Source organism: Phyllostomus discolor, chromosome 9, assembly GCF_004126475.2.
Source record: "Phyllostomus discolor isolate MPI-MPIP mPhyDis1 chromosome 9, mPhyDis1.pri.v3, whole genome shotgun sequence".
Classification (NCBI taxonomy): domain Eukaryota; kingdom Metazoa; phylum Chordata; class Mammalia; order Chiroptera; family Phyllostomidae; genus Phyllostomus; species Phyllostomus discolor.
In genome coordinates this window covers 30,576,821-30,602,022 of record NC_040911.2, presented here as the reverse complement: position 1 = coordinate 30,602,022, position 25,202 = coordinate 30,576,821, and the positions used below count along the sequence as shown (strand labels likewise).

At 41.7% G+C, this 25,202-nt stretch overlaps 1 protein-coding gene across 1 annotated transcript in view; it reads left to right on the top strand.

The window, feature by feature from the left end:
- MEP1B (meprin A subunit beta) overlaps nucleotides 1-24,987 on the top strand; it is a 53,918-nt gene extending 28,931 nt beyond the window's left edge. The window contains exons 14-16 of the mRNA XM_028523549.2: nucleotides 337-541; nucleotides 24,598-24,727; nucleotides 24,854-24,987. Coding sequence (XP_028379350.1) covers nucleotides 337-541; nucleotides 24,598-24,727; nucleotides 24,854-24,987 — 469 coding nt within the window. The remainder of the gene's footprint in view (nucleotides 1-336; nucleotides 542-24,597; nucleotides 24,728-24,853) is intronic.
- Nucleotides 24,988-25,202: the final 215 nt, after the last annotated feature.

Here is a 25,202-nt window from a genome sequence, read left to right as displayed (position 1 = left end):
AGAGGGAGATACTTAGGGTTTGAGAAGAGCTTGGCCAAGGTGTGTAGCTGGGAGGTGGCGGGACCAGGACCTTGAGAACTACATTTTCTCCATTACCTAGGCTATCTTTCTTCCCTCCCGGGAGCTGCTGTTCTGAGCACCAGATTAGGAGGCTTTCCAACTTTCCTTTCCATTGACTCTGCCTGGCCTGCGGGTGCTGGCCTACCCATCCCCCTCTGGTCCCGAGTGGGTGAAATGTCCAGATATCGATGCACCCAATGCTGACCCACGCCTTGAATGGTGAATACGTTCAGATTTAAATATCGGCGCGTAACCGAGCTGTGTTCGAATATGTAGATGTCCGTCAGGGGAAGACTGGTGGTACTTGGGAGAGAGGTGTGAAAAGAAGGGCTCCACTCGAGACACCATCATCATCGCCGTTTCTTCCACCGCCGCAGTGTTTGCGCTGATGCTGATCGTCACCCTCGTCAGTGTCTACTGCACCCGGAAGAAATATCGTAAAAAGGCAACTTCAAAAACAGCAGATATTTCTCTGGAAAACGTAAGTCGAATCTGATATCTGGTTATTCAAAACCTATTGATGAAATTGTATGAAGAAGAATTAAGACTTTTAAATATATTTAAAAAAATTCTGGGGCCAACTGCTTTGAGGATGTCAGTTTTTGTTACTTTCACTATAAATCAATGATTCTTAAATTGAAAACCATGGAGGCTTCTGGGGAGGGGGAGGAGTTTATTATCATCTTAGAATTGTATTCCTTCTGAGAGGCAAAACTGATTTTGCCTATGAGTTCTAACCTTCCTGGTAAAGGGGAGAGGTGACCTGTATTTTTTTTTAAGTCTTTGAGTGATGGTGGAGCTCAGGCTTGTAGAGAGTGGGTGTGGGCACATTGGGGGCTTTTCTATGAAAGAAGGTTCCAACTACTTCTGGCTTCATATACAATAACTAAATACACAGCAAGATTTCCAAGTAGAGGTTTAAAGTCTTGCCTCAGGCGGTCTCTAAAATGACAACAGACTCTTAAAAATACCTCCTCTCAGACTGGCTTCCTGAGAAGCAGACACAGAGATGGGTATGGGCATGCAGGAGGTATGTTGGGCAGTGTCCTGGGGAAGTACCAGTGAGAAGGAACCTGGGATGAGCAGTAACAGCTGAGGACTTGGTTCTCCCTCAGTCTTGGGAGCTGGGATGGCCTCTTAGATGTGTTCCAAATGGAGGCGGGGTGAGGGGTACCCACCACATCAGTAGCCATTGGACTGGGGCTCCCCCCAAGAAGAGTAGAAAATTGTGCAAGTGCATATTAGGGGTAGGGCAAGTCTTGCACAAGAGCCTTCATTTTAAAGGGCAGGATTAAGCAATGGGCCCCAGCATCCACTATGTGCACCAATAACAGAGAGCACAGAGCATGCAGATTCACGTTCTTACAAAACAACCCAAGGAAAATGGCGTAAAATCTGAAAAATCACTTAAAAGTGAAGCTTTAAAACTTTTCCAGTTATATTTTATTCAAAATAGTATCTTAAAATCTCTAGAATTAAAGAAAAACACGCCCAATTAGAATACTTCTGAAAATATAAAATATTCCTATTAAGTAAGCTAGAATATATTTTCTTTTTAAATTTATTTTTATTTTTAATTTTAATTGTTGTTCAACTACAGTTTTCTGCCTTTTACTCCCATCCCAGCCCACCCCCCCACCCAAGAATATATTTTCTTAAGAAAATGAATATTCAAGACCTACAATATATTAAGGTTACAATTTTTTAGAGTGGACAACCTGGTATCAAGATATTATATTTCTCTGGGAAGTCAGTCAAAAGATGAACAATGAACAGAAAGCAAATAGTTTTATCATTATACACTAGTATCATATTTTACCAACATTAGGAAGACATTTAAAACTAATCAGGAAGCAATGCATCAATTACTTCACAAGCTTGTTAGAAAACTACTTAAAATGTGTGCAGGTTGCTTTGTATTTTAAACAGCTATTTTCACCTTATTTTATGACTCAAAATAAAAGCAACAGATCCACCCATACAGGACCCAGTAGACCAACCTGCAGGCATGTTCCCCGGGACCAGAACTATGAGTTTGGGGGTTGGAGTGGGGAAGACGGGAGAGTGGTTAGGGAGGGGAGGACCAGGTAGCTAGATGAATGGGAGTACTGGATATTTGTCCGGAAACGGGCAAATATCAGTGCTATTGTAGCAGTCGACTTAAGTAAAAATTGGAAGGAATTAAAGAAAATGATAAAACAGAGAGAAGGAAGGACATTAAGTCAATAAAGGGGGAAACTATCAGGGTATCAGGGACACGGTAGGACTATTAAGTGGAAACACACACACACCCATACACATACCCACCATAATATTACAACAGAACTGCTCTGTCTCTGGGTCATTCAAACATGTTCTCCAGAGTACGGAATCAACTTACATTCTCCTTAGCATAGACATTTCTAGTTAATTCACGAATAACAGGACCTTCAGATCTAGTTTAAAAATTTTATTTATTTACTTTTAGAGAGAGGAAAAGGGAGGGAGAGAAACATCATTGTGAATACATTGATCAATTGCCTCTCACATGTTGCATGCCCCCAACTAGGGACCTGGCCCACAACCCAGGCATGTGCTCTTACTGGGAATCGAACTGGGGACCTTTTGGTTTGGAGGCCAGTGCTCAATCCACTGAGCCACACCAACCAGGGCCTCCAAATCTGGTTTAGATCTTTAAATCAGAATGGCCTTATTTCTGAGGCTAAAGTGTGTACTCACCCTAATGTTTAGCATCTAACATGAACAGACAAGGCATCTTCCTGGAGACAAGGGCTGGGGCTGCCAGACTGCTGGGAGGGATGCTGGGACACTGCTGATGGCATTTCATTTAGAAATTAGACCATTCCATTGTGATTTATTTAAGTGGCAATTTTTAAATTCAGAAATTAAGCCATCCATTTCTCTCTCCTCTTTTAGCAACATGCATTTTGAAAATGAACTCAACAATACGGCCAGCAAATGCAATTCAAAAGGATTCTTTGTCATGGATTTCACTGAAATATGTTACAATCACCTCATTCTTCTATAAATGGATCATCTGTGTGAATAGCTAGATATACTCTAGTAAGTCTTTATTTTGGTAAATGGCTAATTAGTGAAACATTGTTTGTGTGTTTGTTTTTAAAAGGAGGAAGCAAAAAAATAACAATAGAGGTGGGGAAACAATTCAGGTTCCTCCAGAATAATACTGTCTGTAGAAGGAGTAGCTTTCCAAATGACTGATCCTTTATTTGGGAGCCAAGGGTAGGGGCCTCACAAGTGATTGCCTAGAAATCCAAAGAACTTTTGTTTATGAGCATGAATTTTATTGATACCTACCTTATTAGGAATTCAAACCAGAAACATTTAAAACTGTCTGTATTAATCATTAAAAAATAATAAGCCCAAATGTGGTAGCATACATCATGTGTTTAATAAAAATAATTATATTTTCCAAAATAAAGAAAGAGAGGCATTGTTTTATTTATTTTTTTTCGTGAGTTTCTAATGTCTGGCTTGATTAAAAATAGCTGAGTTCTCATATATGTGTCAACATTCAATTCAGTCTGTTGTGATATATTATTTAGATGAAGAGTACAAAGAAATTCTAATGTCATACAGACACGTAGCTGAAAAAGGAAGGCATATTTGAACAGTTTTTCAGGTGATTGTGGACACTTTTTTTTTAATACTTGGGTCAAAGTTGACAAATGGTAATGGCTAAAATGTTCGTTGCATTTGGAATCTGAAACCATATTGGTGAACCGTTCTACTCTGTCCAGTAAACCCACTGGTCTGTCATATTTGGAACAAGTCTTTCAGCCACGAATGGTTTGGTAACATTGTGCATTAATTGTTTAGAAGATATTGATTCACTGAACTATGCAGCTCTTAAAACTTTGGCACATTTTTAAATTTAGTAACAACATTAGTTAATATCCCCACTAATTCCATAAAAAGTCTTTAGGTCGTGGGACATTGACACTCATGGTGGCACAAACTTCTCAAAATTCTAATTTTTGCCTGGAAGCATGAATCCTCTCATTAGCCAAAGTACTGTTTTCCTTGTAATGACAAGCTCACTTCATCACTTTTTTAATTCAAATTTTATTTTGAGACCACTATAGATTCATATGCAAATGTAAGAAATAACACAGAGATCCCAGGTACCCTTTATTTAGTTTCCCTCAACTGTAACATCTTGCAGAACTGTTGTACAATGTCACAGCCAGGGTATTGCACTGATACAGAACACATTTTCATTACCACAAAAATCCATCAAGTTGCCCTCAGATAGCCACATCCATTTCCCTCCTGCTCCCACCTCCTGTTTGTCTCCTGGCAACCATTAGTCTGTTCTCTATTTCTATAGTTTTGTCATTTAAAAATATTATATTAATAGAACCATAGAGTATAGAGCCCTTGGGGGTTGCTTTTTTTCTTATCTTTGCATATTCTATATAGGTTTATCCAGGTTGCTGCATATACAATATTTTGTTCTTTTTTTATTGCTGAATAATACTTCTTGGTATGAGTACATCGCGGTGTGTTTAGTCATTCACTTGTTGCAGGACATTTGGGTTTTTCCTAGTTTTGAGCTATTATAAATAAAGATGCTGTAAACATCCACGTATAGGTTTTTGTATAGACTTGTCTTCATTTCTCTGAGATGCATGTGCAAAATAGCATTGCTGGGTCATGGTGGTTGCATGTTTAGTTTTTCTTTTTTTAAAAGAAACCGACAACTGCTTTGCAGAGTGGCTGCAGGATTTTATAGTCGTACCACAGAGGTGGTCCAGTTTCTCTGCATCCTCACCAGCTTTTGCGGTTGTCACTACTTTTTAATAGACTATATTTCAGAGTAGTTTTAGATTCCCATTAAAACTAAGCAGAACTTAGATTTCCCATATAAGCATAACCTCTCCCACTACCAACATCCCTGCCAGAGTGGTTAAGTTCTTTACAATTGATGAACCTACACTGACATGTTGCCATTATTACTCAAAGTCCATGGTCTGTTTACATTAGGATTCACTCTCGGTGTTGTACATTCTATTGGTTTTGACAAATGTGTAATGACATGTGTACCCACCAAAATAGTGTCCTATGGAATAGTTTCACTGCCCTAAAAGTCCTCTGCTCCATTCATTCATCCCTCTCTCCCCACTAACCCCTGACAATCACTCATCTTTTTTTGGAGAGGGGAGGAAAAAGGTTTTTATTCACAGAGTGTACAATTTGGGGGAGCTGGAATCTCCTCTTCTCCAGGTCATTCTCTTCTGCAAGACACAGGAAATCCCTTTGTTCCCCAAAAGACTGAAATCCAAATCCATGCCCAGAGACCCCCTCCATTCCTATCTGTAGTCCAAGGCTGCTACATAGATAGGTTTCTGTCCCTTCTGCTCCTGGTTCTCTCTCTCTCTCTCTGGAGTGTGCACTTGTGAGGCAAACATCTTCATTGCCTTGCTTCAGCTTTCTCTCTCTCCTGGGGCTGGGGCCAGCTCACTGCAGCCGGTCATGCTAGGGGCTCAGTCCACCTGGACTCAGCATCCAGGGCTGCTCCTGCCCTTGAAGGCCAAGGAGTATTCCCAGGCCCCTGAATCTGTGTGCTGTGTTGCTCTCAGGGGAGAGAACGGGAGCAATCCATGACCCACGTCCTGTGGCACAGGGCTGCAGCATCCCATGGGCCTGCGGCTGGCAAGGTGTGGGTCCTCTGTGAGCCTGCCCCAGATGTGCAAGCAGGACAAGACAAGAGCTGTGTGTGGGGACTGGCATCCCATGGGCTGGCTGCTGGCAGGGCACACATCCTGTGCCCAGGACTCAGCCTCTGTGAGCTGGCTGCCGACTGTGCAAGCGAGAGAAAGGAAAAAGAGCATTCGAGCAGGGCTTGGTGCCTGCTGGGTCCTGAGATACTCCACGCCCCATCCCAGCCAGGGGCAATGGGTGAAGAAGTCAGAGCTCTGCACGCCCATCATTTTAAATCTTTCCTCCAAAATCCTATGTGCTGTTGGAGGGTCCTACTCATCATTCAATTTGGGCCAACATCCACAATGAGCGTCAGCCCACGTTGTGTCCCTGCCTTTCCTGCAGCTGCTGTGATCTGGAAGCAGGTGGGAGGGTTTTCTAGCCAATGCAGGGCACCATGTTTCTCCCCAGGGTGGGGCCTCACCTGGTTACATGTGTGTTGTGACCTTTTCAACCCCCACAGTATACATAGGCTCTGTGCAAGTGGTGTCATGAGCTGCATACAACGACTAATCTTTTTACTGTTTTCATGGTTTCACCTTTTCCAGAATGTTGTTTAGTTGGACTCACACAGCATGTAACCTTTTCAGATTGGCTTCTTTTCACTCTTTTAAAAGATTTTATTGATTTATTTTTAGAGAAAGGGGAAGGGAGGGAGAAAGAGAGCTGGAGAGAAACATCAATATGAAAGAGAAACATCAATCGGTTGCCTCTCAAATGCACCCCAGCTGGGAACTGAACCCACAACCCAGTCACGTGCTCTTACCGGGAATTGACATGGCGATCTTTTCCTTCGCGGGATGACATCCAACCAACTGAGCCACACCAGTCAGGACCTTTTCACTATTTTTTTGTTCTAACCATTCTAATAAGTATATAATGATATCTCATTGTGATTTTAATTTGCATTCCCTGACCATTAATGATACTGAAATCTTTTCATGTACTTATTTGCCACCTGTATAGCCTCTTCAGGGGACTATTGCTTGCTTTTTGCTCATACTCTAAAAAGGATTTTTGCTTTTATACCATTGTGGTTTGAGAGTTTTTAAAAATATATTCTAGATCTATCCTTTTGTTGAGTGTGTGGTTTGGAAACATAGTTTTCCATTCTGTAGATTGTCTTTTCATTCTCTTCAAAGTGTATTTTGCAGAGCAAATATTTTTAATTGCAGTAAAGCCCAATTTTTGACAATTTTTAAAGAGATTGGGTTTTTGGTGTCAACTACTTATTAAAAAGATGATCCTTACTTCATTGTGTTACATTATATATTATTATATGTAAATTATAAATAATACATTATAATTCATAAATTTATAATTATATAATGTAGTACCTAGAGCAACCACTTAAGAACTATACAAAGACATGCTAAAAGTATATATTAAATATATATAATATATATTACATTATACATATATATGAGATCACAGTCTTCATAGAAGTTTGAAAAAAAATCTGCCAAATAGCTAAGTCTGAATAACCATAATTTATCCTTTAATTGTGTTTTTAAAGTAAAGTTGTGTTCCAGGGAAAAAACAGCTAACTCATCAGCTAACTCAAAAATCTTGGAGGTGTTTTCCTTTGAGACACCCGCTGTACCTCACCGTGCAGCGGAAGCTGCTTCGTTAGTACCTCCCATTGTACCACACAGAATAATAAAAAGATGTGTATTAAAGGGTTGAGAGTTCATGAAGTTAATAATGTGTACAGCGTCACTAAGGACTTTCTCAGGTAGAACTGGCTTTAAATTTATGCACATATTTATTTATTGCAAGTGTGTGAGACAGAAGATTACAGCGACTCTTAGTGCAGTTTGGCACCCGGTCTCGGTTTGTGCTGAGACACCACTGGTTTTACTCATTGTTACTGCCCCCCCTCCCCCGCCCCATTTTGAGATTGTGGTAAAAAATTTAAAACCATAAAACTCACCATTTTAACCATTTTCAACTGGCAATTAGTACATTTATAATGTTACACAGTCATCACCAATATCTAGTTCCAGAACATTTTCATCACCCCAAAAGACAGTTCCGTGTCCATTAAACACTTATTCCCTTCCTGCTCCCCTCAGTTCCTGCCACCACTAATCTGCTGTCTTTATGGATTTGCCACTTCTGGAAGTTTTGTATAAATTGAATCATAGAGTATGTCACCTTTTGTCTGGCCTCTTCCACTTAGCAGATATGAGGACATTGTTTCTTTTCACAGATGGATAATATTCCATTGTATAACCATACTGCACTTGGATTATCCATTCAAAAGTTGATGGACAGTCCTGGCCGGGTGGCCCAGTTGGTTGGATCACCTTCCCATACACCAAACGGCAGTGGTTTCAATGCCCAGTCAGGGCACAGTCCTTGGTTGCGGGTTTGATCCCCAGTTAGAGCAAGTGTAGGAGGCAGGCGGTCAAAGTTTCTGATTCACACATTGATGTTTCTCTCTCTCTCTCCATTCCTTTCTCTGTAAGGGCAATAACAAACAAACAAACAAACTGTATCATCAGGTGAATATTAAAAAAAAACAGTGGATGGACATTTGGGTTGTTTCCACCTTTTGACTGTTATGAACTGTGCTGCTATGAACATATGTGTGCAGTTTTTGTTTAACACCTATTTTCAATTCTTTGGGAAAATACCTTGGAGTCGAATTGGGGTAACTCTGTTTAACTTTTTGAGGAACTGTCAGACCACTTTCCATTGCAGCTGCACTCTTTTACATTCCACCCACTGTGTATGAGGGTTACAATTTCCCCACGTTCTCACCAATAGTTATTTTCCAGTTTAGGAAATGATAACCATTCTGATGGGTGTGAAGTCATATCTCATCATAGGCTCACAAATACTTTTGTACCAGTTCAAGTTTTAACATTGAAAGAAGAAAATAATATGAATTTTTTTTGTCTCAATGACCCCCCATGAAAGGACCTCAGAGGTTGTCAGGGGCCTCAGGACCATCCTTCGAGAACAGCTGTCCTCACTGAACTTTATGCAGGTAGACTAATCCCAGACTAATCCTGGGTCACTTTCCTTTACCCGGCTAGTGACATTTCAGGTGATTTTTCTTGGCTGCTTCCCATACATAAGGGACAGAGGTGGGATAATGGTTAAAGCTGTGAACTTTTGCATCAGATAGACCTGGGTTTGAATTTTGCCTCAGTAAATACTAATTATAGAATTTGGGGCAGGTTTTCTAACACCTCTGAGTCTCAATTTCCTGAGCTATAAAATGGGATGATTACTACACCATGGAATTCTTATGAAGTTTAAGAAGGGAGTAAGTATAAGTTGTTTGGTAGATAGTGGGCACTCCGGAAATGGTAGCTATAAAGAGTAGATAGTATTACAAGTGTCCTATTGTTTCTTATCTAAACAGGGACAATTTTGAGGGTGAAAAGAGTGCTGGGCAACAGGGTTTACCTGTCCCAGGCACACCTGGGAGTGTGGCCACCCTAATAAAAGAAAGTTGTAGGAAACCATTTTAGCGACAGAAAAAAAGTTTTGCCCACAGACTGGGAGTTAAGAGTATATGCTTTGAATCCCGACTACTTGGGTTTGAATCCCACCATGCACTAGTTTTGGGGCCTGGGACAAGTTACTTCATCTCTCTCCGCCTTAATTTCCTCATGTCTATGCTGAGTAAAAATAGCAGCTCATAGTGCTGTTGCAGGAATTAAATTACATAGTTTATGTGTAGTGCTTAGAATGATGTCTGGCACATTATAAGCATTATGTATTTAAGAGCTGCCATTTTTAGATGAGGGAATGTAAAGGGAGGTTAAGGAAGCAGGAGGAAAAATCTTGCATGATAATGGATTATTTTCAGGGAACTAGTAGAAAGAACAGTTAAAAGTAGCTTTTCATAATGGTCTAATTAGCCAAAGCAATTGTATATGAGCCTTTCCTCACAATACTTGTTCATGGCTGTTTACAGTAAAAATCCTGGTTAAGAAAATTCAGCCCTTCAGAAGCTGATCTTGTTTTCTACTCATGAAGTTGGTCATTTGTGGTGTTGCAAACCTATTGGTCGCTAACAGTGTGGTTCTTGGGTGATTAATACCATTAAATTATGGGCAAGCTGTTACTACTCCATAATCAGGAATTTCTACTTTGAGATGGAGGTACATATTTTAGAGTTTCATGTTTTTTATTCTAGGTCCAAATTTCTTTTATTGACTATAATGTTATTATTCATATATAGTATATGACTATATTATAAGGATAAGGGACTGAGTAGCTATGCATATACTTTAGCAAAATACCATTCACTAATATTATGTAGCCATATTGGGTTCATATTGTAGTTACCTATTTGTTTCAGACATTAAGCTTTTTAATAGTATATGAATTTTGGTTTCATAGTTTCTTCCCGAGGGTATAAGTGGAGCACACATAACAATTTACAAAAAGTTCCCTCTTTTTCGGTGATGGAAGAACTCCCATCCCACCCCCAGTTATCTTCAGAGGGAGAGGAGAAGTGGGGCCCTCTCAGCCTGCCCTGTTCCGGCACCACTGTGACTCACACCGGGGTACTGCCCTGTGGTTACTTTTCCCACGGTCCCTGCTCCCTGTGATTATTTAAGGTGTGTATCCTGAGGCAATAATTTACTAGCGGCTCCCTTAGTGGGTGGAGTTCAAGGACTATCAGCATTATTTCAGGGTAGAGAATAGGGCCCTGTGTGGGATGTGTCAGCCCTGTAACATGAAGGGACAGAGCCACCACTCCGTGGTGCCGTGTCCACCATAGCTGCACGGTTGTCAAGTTCCGTGTACTCATGAGGTCTCTGACTGTAAGTCTGCGATGCCATTTGCTCCCACTGACTTTGACTGACAGGGGACAATGTGTATTTCTGGAAACCAGCTGAAGTGGCACTGCCCTGTGGCTGAAAAATAATCACAGTTTTCAACTTATGTGGGCCACTAGCTTAAAAATTACGAGATTCTTGAAGAATTTTAAAGTTGAGATGTTTCATATTATTTTAAATTTTGCAATAAACAGACTTCATTGACATTTAATGTTGTGCTGTTTCAAATAAAAATTTCACATTCTTCATAAAATTTAATCATACCTTATCTCAGTGATTTTCAACTTTTTTCATCTCATGGCATATAAACAAATTACTAAAATTCTGTAGCACACTGAAAATATGTTATATTTTTTTGCTGATCTGACAAAAAATTGGTATAATTTTGATTCATTCACACTGAATGGCTCTTGTTGTGTCAGGTGTTATTTTTTATTTGACAGTCTGCAGGAAAAGAGGCCAGCGCTCCTGACTAAATAGTCAGGTATTGCATGTTTTAAAATTTCCCACTGCACAAATCATGCCCTAGTAGTTAAAAACTCCTGGAAACTCATGGACTCTTTCATTCACTCTTTTGGGCCTCTTGGTACCTAGGAATATTGATGAATTAACCTGCTTCTTTAAATATCAAGGAGAGATTGAACATTATTTAACCTTAGGGCTCAAGATGACTTTAAGATTCCCGTATTTCTATGGACATCACTGCTTAGGGCCTGGAAAGAATAGGGTTCTTTTCATATCATCTTCTGTATCACTAATTGTATTTAAATAAGAACATTGACTACAGGAAGGACAAACTATAATACTCTGGCATCTAGAATTTTAACATAAAACCAAATTCCACCATTAAAATCAAGTCTGATTGCTAAAAACATTAAACTAGGAGTCTTCTATAACGTTAACTCCCGGCCTTTACAACTGATGTAAAGGCCCGATGTCATTAGAGTGACTGATCACGGGAGTTTTGTTCAGAGCTCTCAGATGGCTGGGAAAAACCTGCTCTGGAAACATGTCATTGATCGCTGTCCATTTAAACTCACCTTAAACCAACGGGTGGAAATGGGCCACGGAAGGGGATAGTGCATAAGCTTTTGGGGCCTTGGAGATCAGCAAGATCAGGAAAAAGGGAACTGAACTTCATGTTGGCCCGAAGAAGGAAACTAACTTTTTTTTGGAGGAGCATTATACTCATTTCTAGACTCCGTGTGAGGTGTTTTGTATGTGTAATCCTCAAAAAGTCCTTTGTGATAGGTAATATTATCCTTATTTGGCAGATGAGAGCTGAGTTAATGTAGCCCTCAGTCTGTGCCTGTCCTACTCTGCCACATACGTGTGGTGTCACAGGCAGGGTGTGCCTCCACACGGAGGGGCTGGCTGTGCCTCAGGAGTGGGCGGCGGTACGTCCTATACAGACCTTACATAAAGTCTTTCAGGTGATAAATTACCAAGCAGAGCCAAACCAGACCAAATCTCCACCCCCAGAGACAACAGAAAAAACCACAACTGTACTGATAAACATGTGTGATGTTGTGATCTATTATAAGAAATATATATTTGTTCTTCCTGTTCTTGCCACAGAGCCCTTAAACCCTTGGAATTTCCTAAGTGGTGAGAGCATTAAAGGTGTCTTGTGTTTTGCTCATGAGATGACTTTTGGAAAGCACCAATGGATGGGGGCTGGTTGCCAGGGAAACCAACCAAGATTAGTGGGTTGGAACTTTTAGTCCCACCCTCTGATTTCTGGGGATGGGAAAGAGGGGCTGCAGGTTGAATCAATAACCAATGGTGGACAATTAATCAAGCACGCTGGGGAAATGAAGCTGCCGTACAAACCCAAAAGGACAGAGACCTGGGTTGGTGAACATGTGGAGATTCAGGGGAAGTGGCTTGTGAGGAGAGAGCACGGAAGCTCCATACCCTTTTCCCATTCCCTGCCCTATGCATCTCTTCATCAGGCTGTTCCAGAGCTATATCCTTTTATAGTAAACCAGTGATCTAGTAAGTAAAATGTTTCTCTGAGTTTCATGAGTTGCTCTAGCAAATTAAACCCAGGGTGGGGATGGGGCAGTCATTGGAACCTCTGATCAAAGCCTGTAGGTCAGATACATAGGTGACAGACTGGGCTTGCATCTGGTGTCTAAGTAGAGGGCAGTGTGTAGAACTGAATCCTTAACCTGTGGGATCTGATGCTCTCTCCAGAATTGTGTTGAACTGCAGGACACCCAGCTAGTGTGCAAGAATTGGTTGGTGTGTATGCAGCCCTTCTCCCCGACAATCCAAGGACTTGGCCTCAGACCTGAGGCATTGACTTGTTTCTGCTTTTAACTGCTCTTGACCTCCCTAAGACTTAAGAACTGGGTTCCAGGTTCTGAAATTCAGTAAGCCCTTCTGTCCTAGAGCTGACGGCAATTGCAATTCCAAAATCAATGTATTGAAAGCCTCTCCCTGCTCCCTTTCCAGCCACACACAGGATGTACACAGTGCACGTACACAGCACACACAGACCTCTCAGAGGCTTAGGAAAAGCATGTTGTTTAATCGCTGCATTAGCACATCTAAACCGTGAGGAGAAGTTTTTTTTTAGCAGACTCTCATTTGTACATCTTTCATATGACTACCTCAAGTGTGTATCATTTAGCTAATGTGTTGTTAACTATCTTCTTAAAAAATATTTCCTTTTCTAAATATTCTCAAATATTATGTGATCTTTTTGAGTTTACTTGTGTTCTTAGTCACAATAAAAACATTTAATTTTTGTCCTCATTTTCTGATAATTATATAACAAAATAAAAAATCACCCTCAGGTTCTGAAGACTAATTTTTTTTTTGTATGGACAGCTTTAGGTCAAAGGTGTCCCCTTTCTGGGAAATGACTTAGTCATCATAAACCTTAATGACAGTGATTTGGTAAACTCCAAGTGAGCTGGGATTATGAACCACCTCCTTTTAGATGGTGCCTGGGAATACTGTCATGAGTAATGAACACATGGAATTGCCAGGACGATAGTGTGTTAACTGATAAGGCAGCCTTCCTGTCAGCGGTGTGCAACAAGCACCTGCTTATCTGTCAGCCTGAGCCATAGAGGCCCCCTACTCACCGGGAGTTCTTGGCCTCCACAGTTTAACATCATTTCACGAATTAATTTTCATAACCTCTTCTGAAAGCCACTGTGAGGATGGTAGTTAATATTACAAAGGATCTGAATACATGTCTCTCCTTGGAAACTCTAATTATCCCAAGAAACTTATCTATTTTCTGCTCTTAATTTCCTTCCAGTTCTGTCTTCTTTTGGCTGCTACTGCCTGTATGTTGGGCTTTCTCTTGGTAATGGCTTTGTTACAGAACAAACAAGCAGGGGGAGGCCTGGGACAATATACTATTACTGAAAGAAAACCCCAGGTCTGTTATGTCCGCCACCTATAGGAAAGACATCTCTTAATGCCAGAGATTTGTGAAAAGGAAAGGAAATGTTTATTTAATGCTATACAGACTTAAAGTAGTGACCGAATGTCTTTATTAAAAATCCTAAAGTCCCTTAAAACACCCACAGACAGACACAGTCCTTCCTTCCCCCTTTGCCCAGTCCAGAGTACCGTATCTCAGGAAAGGAAATAGAAGTCCATGGCTCGGGCAGTCCTCTGGTTATTCCCAGTCAGTTCTCCGTCTTGACTGGGAGACCTCCCTGGGTTCCTGGCACCCTCAGCTGTGTCGCCGGGATCTCTGCTAAAACCGGGTGGTGGTTCCCCCTTCTAAAGCTGCGGGGGTCCCCACTCTGGCAAAGGCACATGGCCCTCTCTCCCAGGGCCACAGGAGTACCCATTCAGCCAAAACTGCATGCTTCTCTCCTCAATGGCTGCCGTGTCTGGGTTTAAATCCCCGCGCCAATCTTCCTCTGCAGCCCCATTTCTAACTCCTCCTACAATGGGCCTCACATACCAGAACTCTGCTGTCCTTTCCAGCTTTTCTGGTTGCCATCGTGGGTCTGGGCAGGTGTGACCCCATGTCATGGAACCAATCTTCTCCGAGCTCCCACACAGGCGCTATAACTTGGGGGACCTGCCCCCCAGTCACATTTTGGGGGGGAGGCCCCTTTCCATCCCCCTGGCCTTGAGCCTGGCCATCGCTATTTAGCATATCTAAGTGACCAGCCAAAGGCTATAGGTATGCTAAATGACCATGCCATGGATTAGCTGCAAAGCTGCCTTGCATGTTCTTGCTCTGTGTGCCCCTTCCCCCAACTCACACCTGTGGGGAAGGGGGTGAAGACATCTTAAAATCTCCTGGACACCTTAAGTTCTGGACCCCATTTCAAATGCCCATTTGGGGTCCCCACTCTTGGCTGTACCCTGTAACAGCTTCTTGGGTCATTTATAATGCCAGTGTAAGAAGGAACAGGGGAAGAAGGAAAAGCTAAAGAATGATTGCTGTGAGTGACAGAATGAGGATGTTTTCTGGAGACCATGCTATGACTGCCCACTGACCAATGACAGCCTACAGGTAGGCCACAGAAAGGATTCCCCATTCACTAGGACCCATTTAAACAGACCACTTTCTCCAGCTGTCACCACTGTGCTTTTATCTCCCCACTAGTAAACACTCAAGCTGAGATTTGACCAGGACCTTCTGACTCAAGAGTCCATGCATTTAACCACCGCCACCTGGAACAGCCTATGTGAAATGAGGAAGAAATCACGGCTGTCCCTAAAGATAACATAATCACCGCCGGCTAGTCATAGGCGTCTCAGTGTAATGTCAGAGCAGTGAGAAAGATAAACTCCGGAAACAGCTGAGTGGGAACTTGACCTTTGGCTGTATCATTTAGGACTCCTTGGGTTGTAAGTGAAGGAGTTAGCAAGTTTGTCTAAGCAAGTGAAGATTTTATTGGCTTGACATTTGGACCTTGGGAAGGCTGCTTGCTGATCAAGGGGGCCCAGGAATGACAGGAATCAGAAACACGCAGCCACCAGGACTTCCTTTAGTCCTCGCTTCTCCCGTTTCTACCTCTGCCTGTGTGTTAGCTTTGTTCCCTTCTGTGGCGCTGGTGGCTTCAGACTCAGGTTCTAGCAGCTCTGCCACAGACAGGACGGGATGCTTTCTGCCTCTGGCTTCATTTGGAAGCATTGTGGAGAAGGAGTTCGATTGCCAGCACCTTAGGTTCTGTGCCAATGCCTGTGGCCGGGGGAAGGGGTTGTGATTGGCCCAGGGTGGCTCAAGTGCGCACCCCTGTGGCCAAGGAAGGGGTGGAAACACAGCGGCTGGGAAATCGCCGTGAATTGGGTCCCACTGTATTATGTGCCCACTGATGCTGGAAAAGATAAGCTTGTGTTTTTCAAGCAGTTATGCTAGAAGCCAGATTCCGTTCTTCCACCAGTTGACCATAGAACTAGACTCATTGATTATCCTCTTTTCTATTTGGACAACAACAAAGCAAAACAGGCACTGGGGAGAGAGTCAGGAGGGTAATTTCCTGCCACCCCTCCTCCTGCCGGAGACTTGCAGCCCTGACCCCCAGAAGCCCCTCCGCTCCACCACCCACTCACAGGCCGCGTGATTCTTGAAAACTTCAGATAAAGAGAAAGTAGTTAGTAGTTGATAGTCCCCCAAAGTTGGTGATTTCTCAGGTATGTCCTAAACAGTTATTCGTTAGAGATCTTTTTTCTACTCCATTAAAAAGCATGAAACTGCTATAATATTTAGCATTTGAATTTCTTATACTTGATCACATGTTGTTCTTTCCATTTAATCTTAGAAACGGTGTATATTAAGATTTGTTAAAATGAAAAAATTGTTTAATTGAGCATTGGGAATAGCCTTATTAGACAGAAAAAAAAAGCCTCACTTATTCAAAAATTTTAATGATACTTGAGAAGAAAAAATAATTATGAAGAACTAAAAAAGTAAACATTTGAATTTTGTAGGTTTTATTAGTCTGCCATTGGAAAATTTAAAGGAATCTATCAAAAATTATCAGAGGTAATATAAATTCTTCTAATTGTATACGTAAAATAAATGTGTAACATTTATTATTTTACATGAGCATGCCATAATGCTAAAATATTCAATGATAACAAAAGTTCCTTTTTTGTACAACTATCAGATAACTGAGAATTAACTCAGGACACATGACATTAAGAAAATCATAAAATCCTCACATGAAAAATAAAAGAGGACAAGAATAAGTGGACAGGTATGTAATATTCACAGTTGAGAATATAAGGAAGATAGTAATTCCTAACTAAATATAATACATACATTTATGCATCATTGATGCACTATCAATGTAAGTTGTAACAAAATAGAAAATAGAACTCGACAATTTGATAGTTACCTAGAGGACTAAAGGACTCGATATGCATTTACAAATATGTATACATCTACATGACATTGTTCTATCATATTTGCAACATTTTAGAAAGTAATGAAAGCCAGAACATTATAGTACTGGGTTAAAAAGCTAAATTGCCCAGGAAAGTCTACTTTATTGTTCATATAGTCTAGAATCAATCTATGACAAAACAGACGCAATGTGACACACTGAGGGGTAATTCTGCCCTCGCCTCACCTCTCTGCCTCCCTGCCTCCAGGTCTAAGCTTCTTCTATGCACTTGGCTAAGTGGACTCAGGGCCTGCTAGGTCTCTCTTCTCTACACACACACACATGAAGGTGCAGCTCACTGCATTGCCATACCTTGCACCTGGCTAGAGTGTGGTATTGTCTCAGGTTTTGGGTTCAGGCTTTTAGCTGGGAAGCCCAAGTTGTATGCTCTAGCCCAGATTCATCACAGGGATATACTGGGACACCTGCCACTAACTCAGTTCTATCATAATGGTACTTTCATCTTGGTCGGATGGCTCAGTTGGTTGGAGTGTTGTCACGTACACCAAAAGGTTGTGGGTTCCATTCTTGCTCAGAGCATATACCTAGGTTGTGGGTTTGATCCCCAGTCAGGGCACATGTGGGAGGCAACTGGTCAATGTTCCTCTCTCTCTTTCTTAAATCAATAAACATATCTTTGGGTGAGGATTTAAAAAGTTTTTTTAAAGGTATTTTCTTATTTGCTATTTTTTTGTAGCAAGTTCCTTGGGAGCCCAAGGTTGAAGGGAAGGCTTAGACGAACATGGCTGACAGAGGTGGATTTGGGAATTCTAGCAGAGAGTGGAATGGTGGTGGCAAAGGTGTGGGGTGAGGGAAACAGGAAGATTTTGGTCAACAAATACAAACTTCCAGTTATAAGATAAGTAAGTTCTGGGGATGTAATGTACAGCATGATACTATAGTTTATAATAATCTATTATGTACTTGAAAGTTGCTAAGAGAGTACATTTTAAATGCTCTCACCACACACAGAAAGGTAATTGTGTGAGGCGGTGGTGATGGGGGTGCTAACTAACTGTATTGTGGTAATCATTTCCCAAAATAAGCGTGTATCAAACCATTGTGTTGTATATCTTAATTTATGCAATGTGACATGTCAGTTATGTTTCAGTAAAACTGGAAAAGAAAAACTTAAAGTAATAAATAGTATTTTTCTGTCTTTTTCCTCCACTGTGTCTGTAGAAACTCCCACCACTCTAGAAGGCCGGCACAGTAGATTCTGCATGTCTCCAGGGGTTTTCTTGTATGAGCTCAGCTGCGTGTGGCTTCACCCCCTCGCCCCCCTCAGCCCCTTTCCAGTTCAGCTCCCTAGAGTCTCTCCTACTGTTACAGGCTGGGCTGTGTCTTCCAAATTCGTATGTTGAAATCCTAACCCCAGTACCTCAGCATGAGCCTTAATTTGGAAATAGGGTCCTTGTAGAAATTCATTAAAATGAGGCCTCACTGGAATAGGATGAAATCTTAATTCAATATGACTGATCTCTTTATAAAAAGGGAAAATTGAACGCAGATACACACACAGGGAAAATGTCTTGTGAAGATGAAGGTGGAGATCAGGGTGATGCTTCTACATACGAAGAATATTGCAAATATTCCAAATATTGCAGCAAACCACTTGCACGAGGGAAACAGATTCCTTCTCATGGTTCTCAGGAGGAAGCAACCCTGCTGGCACCTTGACCTTGGACTTCCAGCCTCCAAAACTGTGAGCCAATGTATTCTGTTGTTTAAGTTACTCACTTTGAAGTTCTTTATTATGGCAGCCCTAGGAAACTTCTAAACCTGCCAGGTCTCTTCTGGAATGTAAGTGCCATGAAGGCAGAGACTGTGTGTGTCTTGTTTGTCATTGTGACACTGGGGCCTACCCCAGGGTGGAACACACTGTGCTCAGCCAGCCTCTACTGAGTGATTGCCTGGATCCCTCTTCGTGCTGTTATCAGTGCCTGTAGGTTGTGGTGCAGCTGGGGCATGGTGGCTAAGCTGTGATGCCATGCCAAGTCGGATGGCTGTCACAAGGATGTCCTTTAACAGAGGGTTGGTTGCTATGCTGCCGCAGCTGCGCTCAAGGCGAAGGTCTGCTTCCTCTCACACTTACCAGCTCCATGTTGCCCACAATGCTAGAGCTGTCCTGCGTTCCCTGAGAGCAAGCTGGACTGTGTGGCAGGGTGACCACAGTTTCATAGGGATGTTAGAGAAGGATAATTCTTTGCGTTTTTTTCCCCTGTGCATTTCACTGTGTCCCTAGGACTTTGGTATGAGTCCCTGACAGCTGCCTAGAGGAAAAGTACCAGACTCACTCATGGTGTGCAGATCTCAAAATTCTACCTTGCCTCCCAGAAACCTGGTACTGTTTTGTTTTTTTTTTAACCACTCCTAGGCTTCTGTAGGGTGCTTCCTCAGCAGGTGCCTCAGTGGCATCAATGACAGTCTCTTGGTTGACCCATCCCACTGGCCAGCTATACTTGTTCCATTATGTCTGATTCCACAGGTGGGGACTGCTTCAGTGAAGCTTCAGTCCCAGCTCACATTTCAGCTCCCCAGGGTGACTTGTATAATGGCACTGCAGTATAACTTATATTTAATAGTTTGCCAAAAATTATTTTCAATGTCTACTACTAAATGCAATTACACAACCCATTTCATCTTCCCATTCACTCATTCATTCATTCATTCATTCATACATTCATTCAACAAATAGTTTCAGATGAAAAAGTTTTGGTTCTTAAGATGATTAGGTTCATCACCTAGATAATTCATTTCCACGTGGTAGTGAATGAATAGTTCTTTTGTAGCTCAGCATGCTAGAAATAGGCTATGTGAAATGACTGACTAATTTCATCGGCCTGTATGTAGGTTTGGAGTCTTATAAAATGCCAATGGATGTAACTCAACATGTGAGGAGACAATACTTTCTGAGGTCTATGGAAAACGTCCAATGTTCTTTTCCATGGGATTCTTTTAACAGCATCATTGAACAGTATCATTTAACAGCATCCCCCACCCCTTCTTTTCTGACAGCAAACTGAAGCAGAAGCACTTAGAAATCCTTCAGAAACAAAAGGAGTACATCTGTAGAAACATGGGTAATTGCTATCTTTTTAAAAAACACAGCCTAAAAATTCCATTTTTCCCCTTCTGTTCAAATCCAATTGTCCATCTGCTCTGCATTTTTTGCTTCCCCGTGGCTCACTTTGTACCTTTTCCCGGGTTTATTAACACTTGTCATTCAGTCATCTGTCCTCTCAAATCAGCAGCAGCCGGAGTCTAATTTAACAGCTAAATGACTGGCTGTTCCTCTGGCTTTAATGTGGCTAATTTGAACAATCTGCAGTCCTCTGTCTCTTTTATTTGAATTTTCAGCCTTCTGTGGATGTTATCTCCTACCGCAGCAGAGGACGTTTTTGTGTTTGAGCTCAGTGCAGCAGATGCTCTGCTGATTTTCCTGTAGAGGAGGCAACCAGGAGCACTGGAACGGGGTGGCTTGGGGGGGTGGGGGAGCCCGCACGGGTCGAGTGCTTCTGTGACAGCAGCGCAGCTTTCTCCGACCTCATCCCTAGTCAGAATACCAAAAACACAAAATGGAGAGAGGCATGCTCTTTTGAAATATGGGGCGTTGAATTAAAATGTTCAAGAACACATGGCAAGACACTGGGTTTTAGCATGCTGAGGTTCCTGTTCATCTTTACAACATTCCTAACCACCCCTCTCACCCAAATGCTTGGAAGCACTCAGTAAGTATTTCTGGAACGGAGTGGAATAGATTAGCACAATTCAAGGCATGGGAAAAGATAACAGTGCCTTTCAAAGAATTATTTTTTTTATAGAGAAGCTTTAAAGTAGATAGAGACAATATCAGATTTGGATCATTATTATTAGCAGTAAGACGTAAATAATATTCAGGGTACATTTTTCACTTGTCTGTCAAATATAATTGTGCCATTTTCCCTTTTCTTGGAATGGCAGTCCTTCTGTTTGACATACAGCATTAGAAAATGGGCAAAACACATCACCCAAAGTTTTACGTCTTCGTGAAATTTGAGCCAAATAACCAGTAACAAAGGACACTTTTTGATAATCCAGAATTTATTTTCTCACATAGTTTATATTATTTACTGTTTAAGATTTTTATTATTATAAGTTGATATTTGTGTAGACTTAGCTCAAGTTTCAGAGTTGCCATAGGCCTGGTTCTGCCCTGACTCTTGTCGAAGGCACCAGGGTGTATCGGGGCGCGTATATGAGAGTGCGATGAGCATCCTGTAACACTCCTTCCCCCGGGAGTGTTACTAGATATTGATTCAGGACTAATATGGGTGGGGGGGAAAGTGGGTGGAATGTGAAGATTCGAGAAGGGGAAAGTGGTCTGGCCACAGGCTTATTTGAGAATACCCTCTGAATTTATCATCTGTCCATTCAAACTATCATTGAGCACCTTCTATGTCCCAAGCACTGTTCTGGGCTTGGGGATACAGCAGGGAACAGAACAAGGTTCTGGCTTTCCTTGAGCTTACAGGCAATATGCAAAACCATTAAGAAAATGGTAAAGTTTGACAAATGTTAGGCAAAGTTTATATAAAAGAGAATGACTGGGCGGCTACTCTGTTTTGGGAAGTCGGGCTTCAATGTCTTGAAGGTGACAATTCAGTGGAAACGTGAACAAGTTACAGCACTGAACACGGAAGATACTGAGAAACACCTTGGAAGCAGGTATTCTTTTGGAATATTTCTGAGTGCGTTCTTGAGATGAGCGTTCAGAGGAAGTGCTAAAGCCTAAAGTCCTAGTCTTGGGAACTTCTGCACCGTTCCCACCTGTTTGCTATCCTCCTTCTCTGAAACTCCTTCTGGTACTTTCTGTGGGCGTGCTCTCAGCATCTGATATATATTGGATGTGTATGCTGTGTCACAGAGCCTAGAGCATCGGATGCATTGATTTCTTTACACACCTATCTCTTGTTCTTTTCTGTCAGTTCCCGAGGACAAACTGAAACCAGAAAAACTGCATTGGTGCTGCCTGTCTCACACCCAGCACAATAAGCAGAGACAGGGAGCGAATCTTTATGGACGCTTTATTCAGATAGCCGGCGATCTGAGAATATGGTGGGTTCGTACCCTAACAGACCATCTTAAATCCCATTTTAAAATGGTCCTTGTATAAGGAAAACAAAGTGTAGGTAAGGGGTTTGGAATTCAGGGAAAGGTTAATTGGATTAAGAAAACTTCAGTTTTCTCTCCCTGGATGGTGGTTGTTAGCTGTGTCCTGGGCGGTGGTCATCTCACCCGGGAATACAACGGCTCACACCCATTTTGAATTGCTTGCTGTCAGAGGCACAAAGGTAGAACTGCTTATGGTCTCTTGGAGTCAGGGTGGGTCATCCCTTCAGTTCCTGGAATAGTAGCTTTTACACGCATTGATTACTATGCTGATTAGCTACTATTTACACTAAAATTTTCCAACTCTCGAGTCCCCTATCAACACTTCGTGTCTTCCATTTTTTTGGTTTTGTCTGTGGCTGGCAATCCCTGGCATGGGGGAAGTATTTAATAAATGCAAGTTCAACAAATATATTTGTTTCATCTCCACAGTTAGACAGAAGGGCAGCATCAGCATCATGTCTCATGTAATTTCTAATCTCCCCGAGTGCCCAGCATTAAGAGGGTTGGAGGAAGTGGTGGGTAAAGACTGCCAATTGCAAGTTCTTGGACAGATGGAAGCTTTGCTCAAACTCCACTTGGCCTCTGAGCCTTTGTTCCAGGGGTAAAATGAAGAGACAGGCATAGCTTATCCTAAAAGGAGATTTAGACAATAGTCAGATTTTTTGTAGTGTTTATTGAGTTTTTGAGTAGGTCTAAGTTGGAACTTAGGGCTAGGTAAAAGAGGGAGAGTAAGGAGATGAGTGAGGAGTTTGGGGTTGGGGGTTGATGTATCGGATACAGAATATTTGTGAAAAGGTCAAATGATGTTTCCAAGGATAAAAAATGTTTCTAATAAAAGGCAAACACATTTTAATACAAGAAAATGATGACACAGTAATTGTGCTAGTTTGGCTTTTTGTTTTCTTGCTAATATTACATCACTGAGTCATACAAGCGTGGTGAGGAGGGGAGAATAAAAATAAGTTATCAACGCACTATTAACTCAGCGTGCTCTTACCTATTAATAAGACATTGATGTCTCCTCTTATGCGTGTCCCATCGAGAAGCACTTTCTCATTACCTCCAAGCAGCATACACGAAATGGCTTTTTTAATATACTCATGCCTGTGGATGCTTGGTGCTAAAGACTTGTTTAAATGGTCAAAGATATCCTATTTAAAAAACAGGAAACACTTACACTGCACATTATCAACATTAGGATGGGATCTCATTATCTGTTAGCTGGTATTTGTGCGATTTATCACTCACTTTAGATTGAGTTTTGCAGAATTTCATGATCTTTGCCACATTATCAGCTGAAAATGTAGGTGCTGTGTCTTTGCTCATCAGTTTGATATTATCAGCTAGGATTATGGTCTGGTGTTTTCTACACTGCGGAAATCTTTTAAGAGATGCTGCTAATTAACTATTAAATAAATGCTTGGATAAAGTTATCTTTGTAACAGCACGCTACTTGAAAATTGCTTTCCATCAAGTGCAATGAGTTAAATTTCTTTCTATTTTTGTTAACTTTTGCCCGTCTTCTCTAAATCTCAGACAGAAAGCTATACTGGGTATTTCTGTCTTTCTTTCTTTCTTTCTTTTTTTTTTTAGACTTGTGCTCTCTTAAAACTTTGGAAAGAAGGAAGTGGTAAAGAGGTCCTCTCTGAAAAGGCCTGTGGGAAGGAAAGACGCTTTAAAATGACCCCTGATAGTCTCTGTGCTTTGAGACAAATCTGGCACAATGCGTCTGGTTGTTCACACAGGAAGAGACGGAAACCAAAGAGAAGCAAATGCTTCAAACCACAGAAAGTAAATCACATTATAATTTAGAGATAATTATATATTCATTAAGTTGTACATTTTTTTCTTATCATTTTCAATGAGAAAAGGAAAAACTAAAAAGCTTGGAAAATTAGATGCCTTTTTAAAAAGCTGTGACAGATTATCTCATTGGACTGGAAACTAAATGTAGGCTTCAATTTTAAGTACAAAAAAGATTTCTTAAGTGTTTAGGTTAATAGCTATCTAAAGACATTTATTACTTTTGGCAAACATTTATCTTCTTTTATAGAAACACTACTTAAAGAAAAGTTTGTTTTCAAAAGCATGTTTAATTTAAACATTGAATTAAATGTTTAATTTGCTTAAATTCATGGATCTGACACCATCAATATTTATTGAATGTGGCCAGGGAGGGAGGGGCCGAAGGGCAAGGGTGGAGCGGCACTAAGATCCAGAAGACAGGGGAGCTTACAATCTAGTAAAAAAACAAGAAGCTTAGACCCACATTCATCCTCTGGAGGAGAATGGCCCTTTATGGCACTAATAGGAGAACACGCATGCTGATTATGAGGCAGCATAGTGAGAAGCTAGGAGAATCCCATGGCAAGTTGAATAGGGAAACAGACATCTGAACACAACGGCCGAGCATTTTACAGCCAGATACAGAAGGTCGCCTGCCTGAAGATAACATCTAGGCCTCAGCTGTATTTCAGCTCCAGGCCCAGAAAACCAGCAAAACCAGGAGTGCTAAGTCAGGACCAGTTGCAGTGACGAATGACCCCCTGGCGCTGACCATCAGCAGAGACCAGACCCTGGAAAAGGCACACCTGGAAAAGCTGAGGAGTATTCTGTTAAAAGCCTCCCCTGAGACCTCCCCTAAGTTCCCACCTTCAAGAGAGAGATAAAAGCCTCAAGAGAAAGGACTCGCTTAAGCTTCCCCCTCGTCTTCCCTCACTTCTTCTCCCCCAGGCTTGCATCTCCAAAACCCTCCAAGACCCCACAAGACTTGCAATTGGGAAGCAATGGGCAGTGGCAACTCATCCCAGGCTAGTCCTCTGAACCCATCTCCGGGGCCCCTGTTCTCTGACTTCCTGGACATCTAAGGCAGCCCAGCCCAGGCTCTCCTGTTGCTTCTTCCATGCTGAGCCCTTCCCTGTTTCACTGTCCCCAGCTTTAATGAACATAACTTTGTAGTCATCTGGACTCGTGTTGTGAAATCTTTCCTACATGAAGTCAAGAACCCACACGCTACCGGCTGGCCCTAGGAAGGCCCACTCAGGGCCAGGCCCCTGTGGAGGAACAGTTCAACTGTTACTGA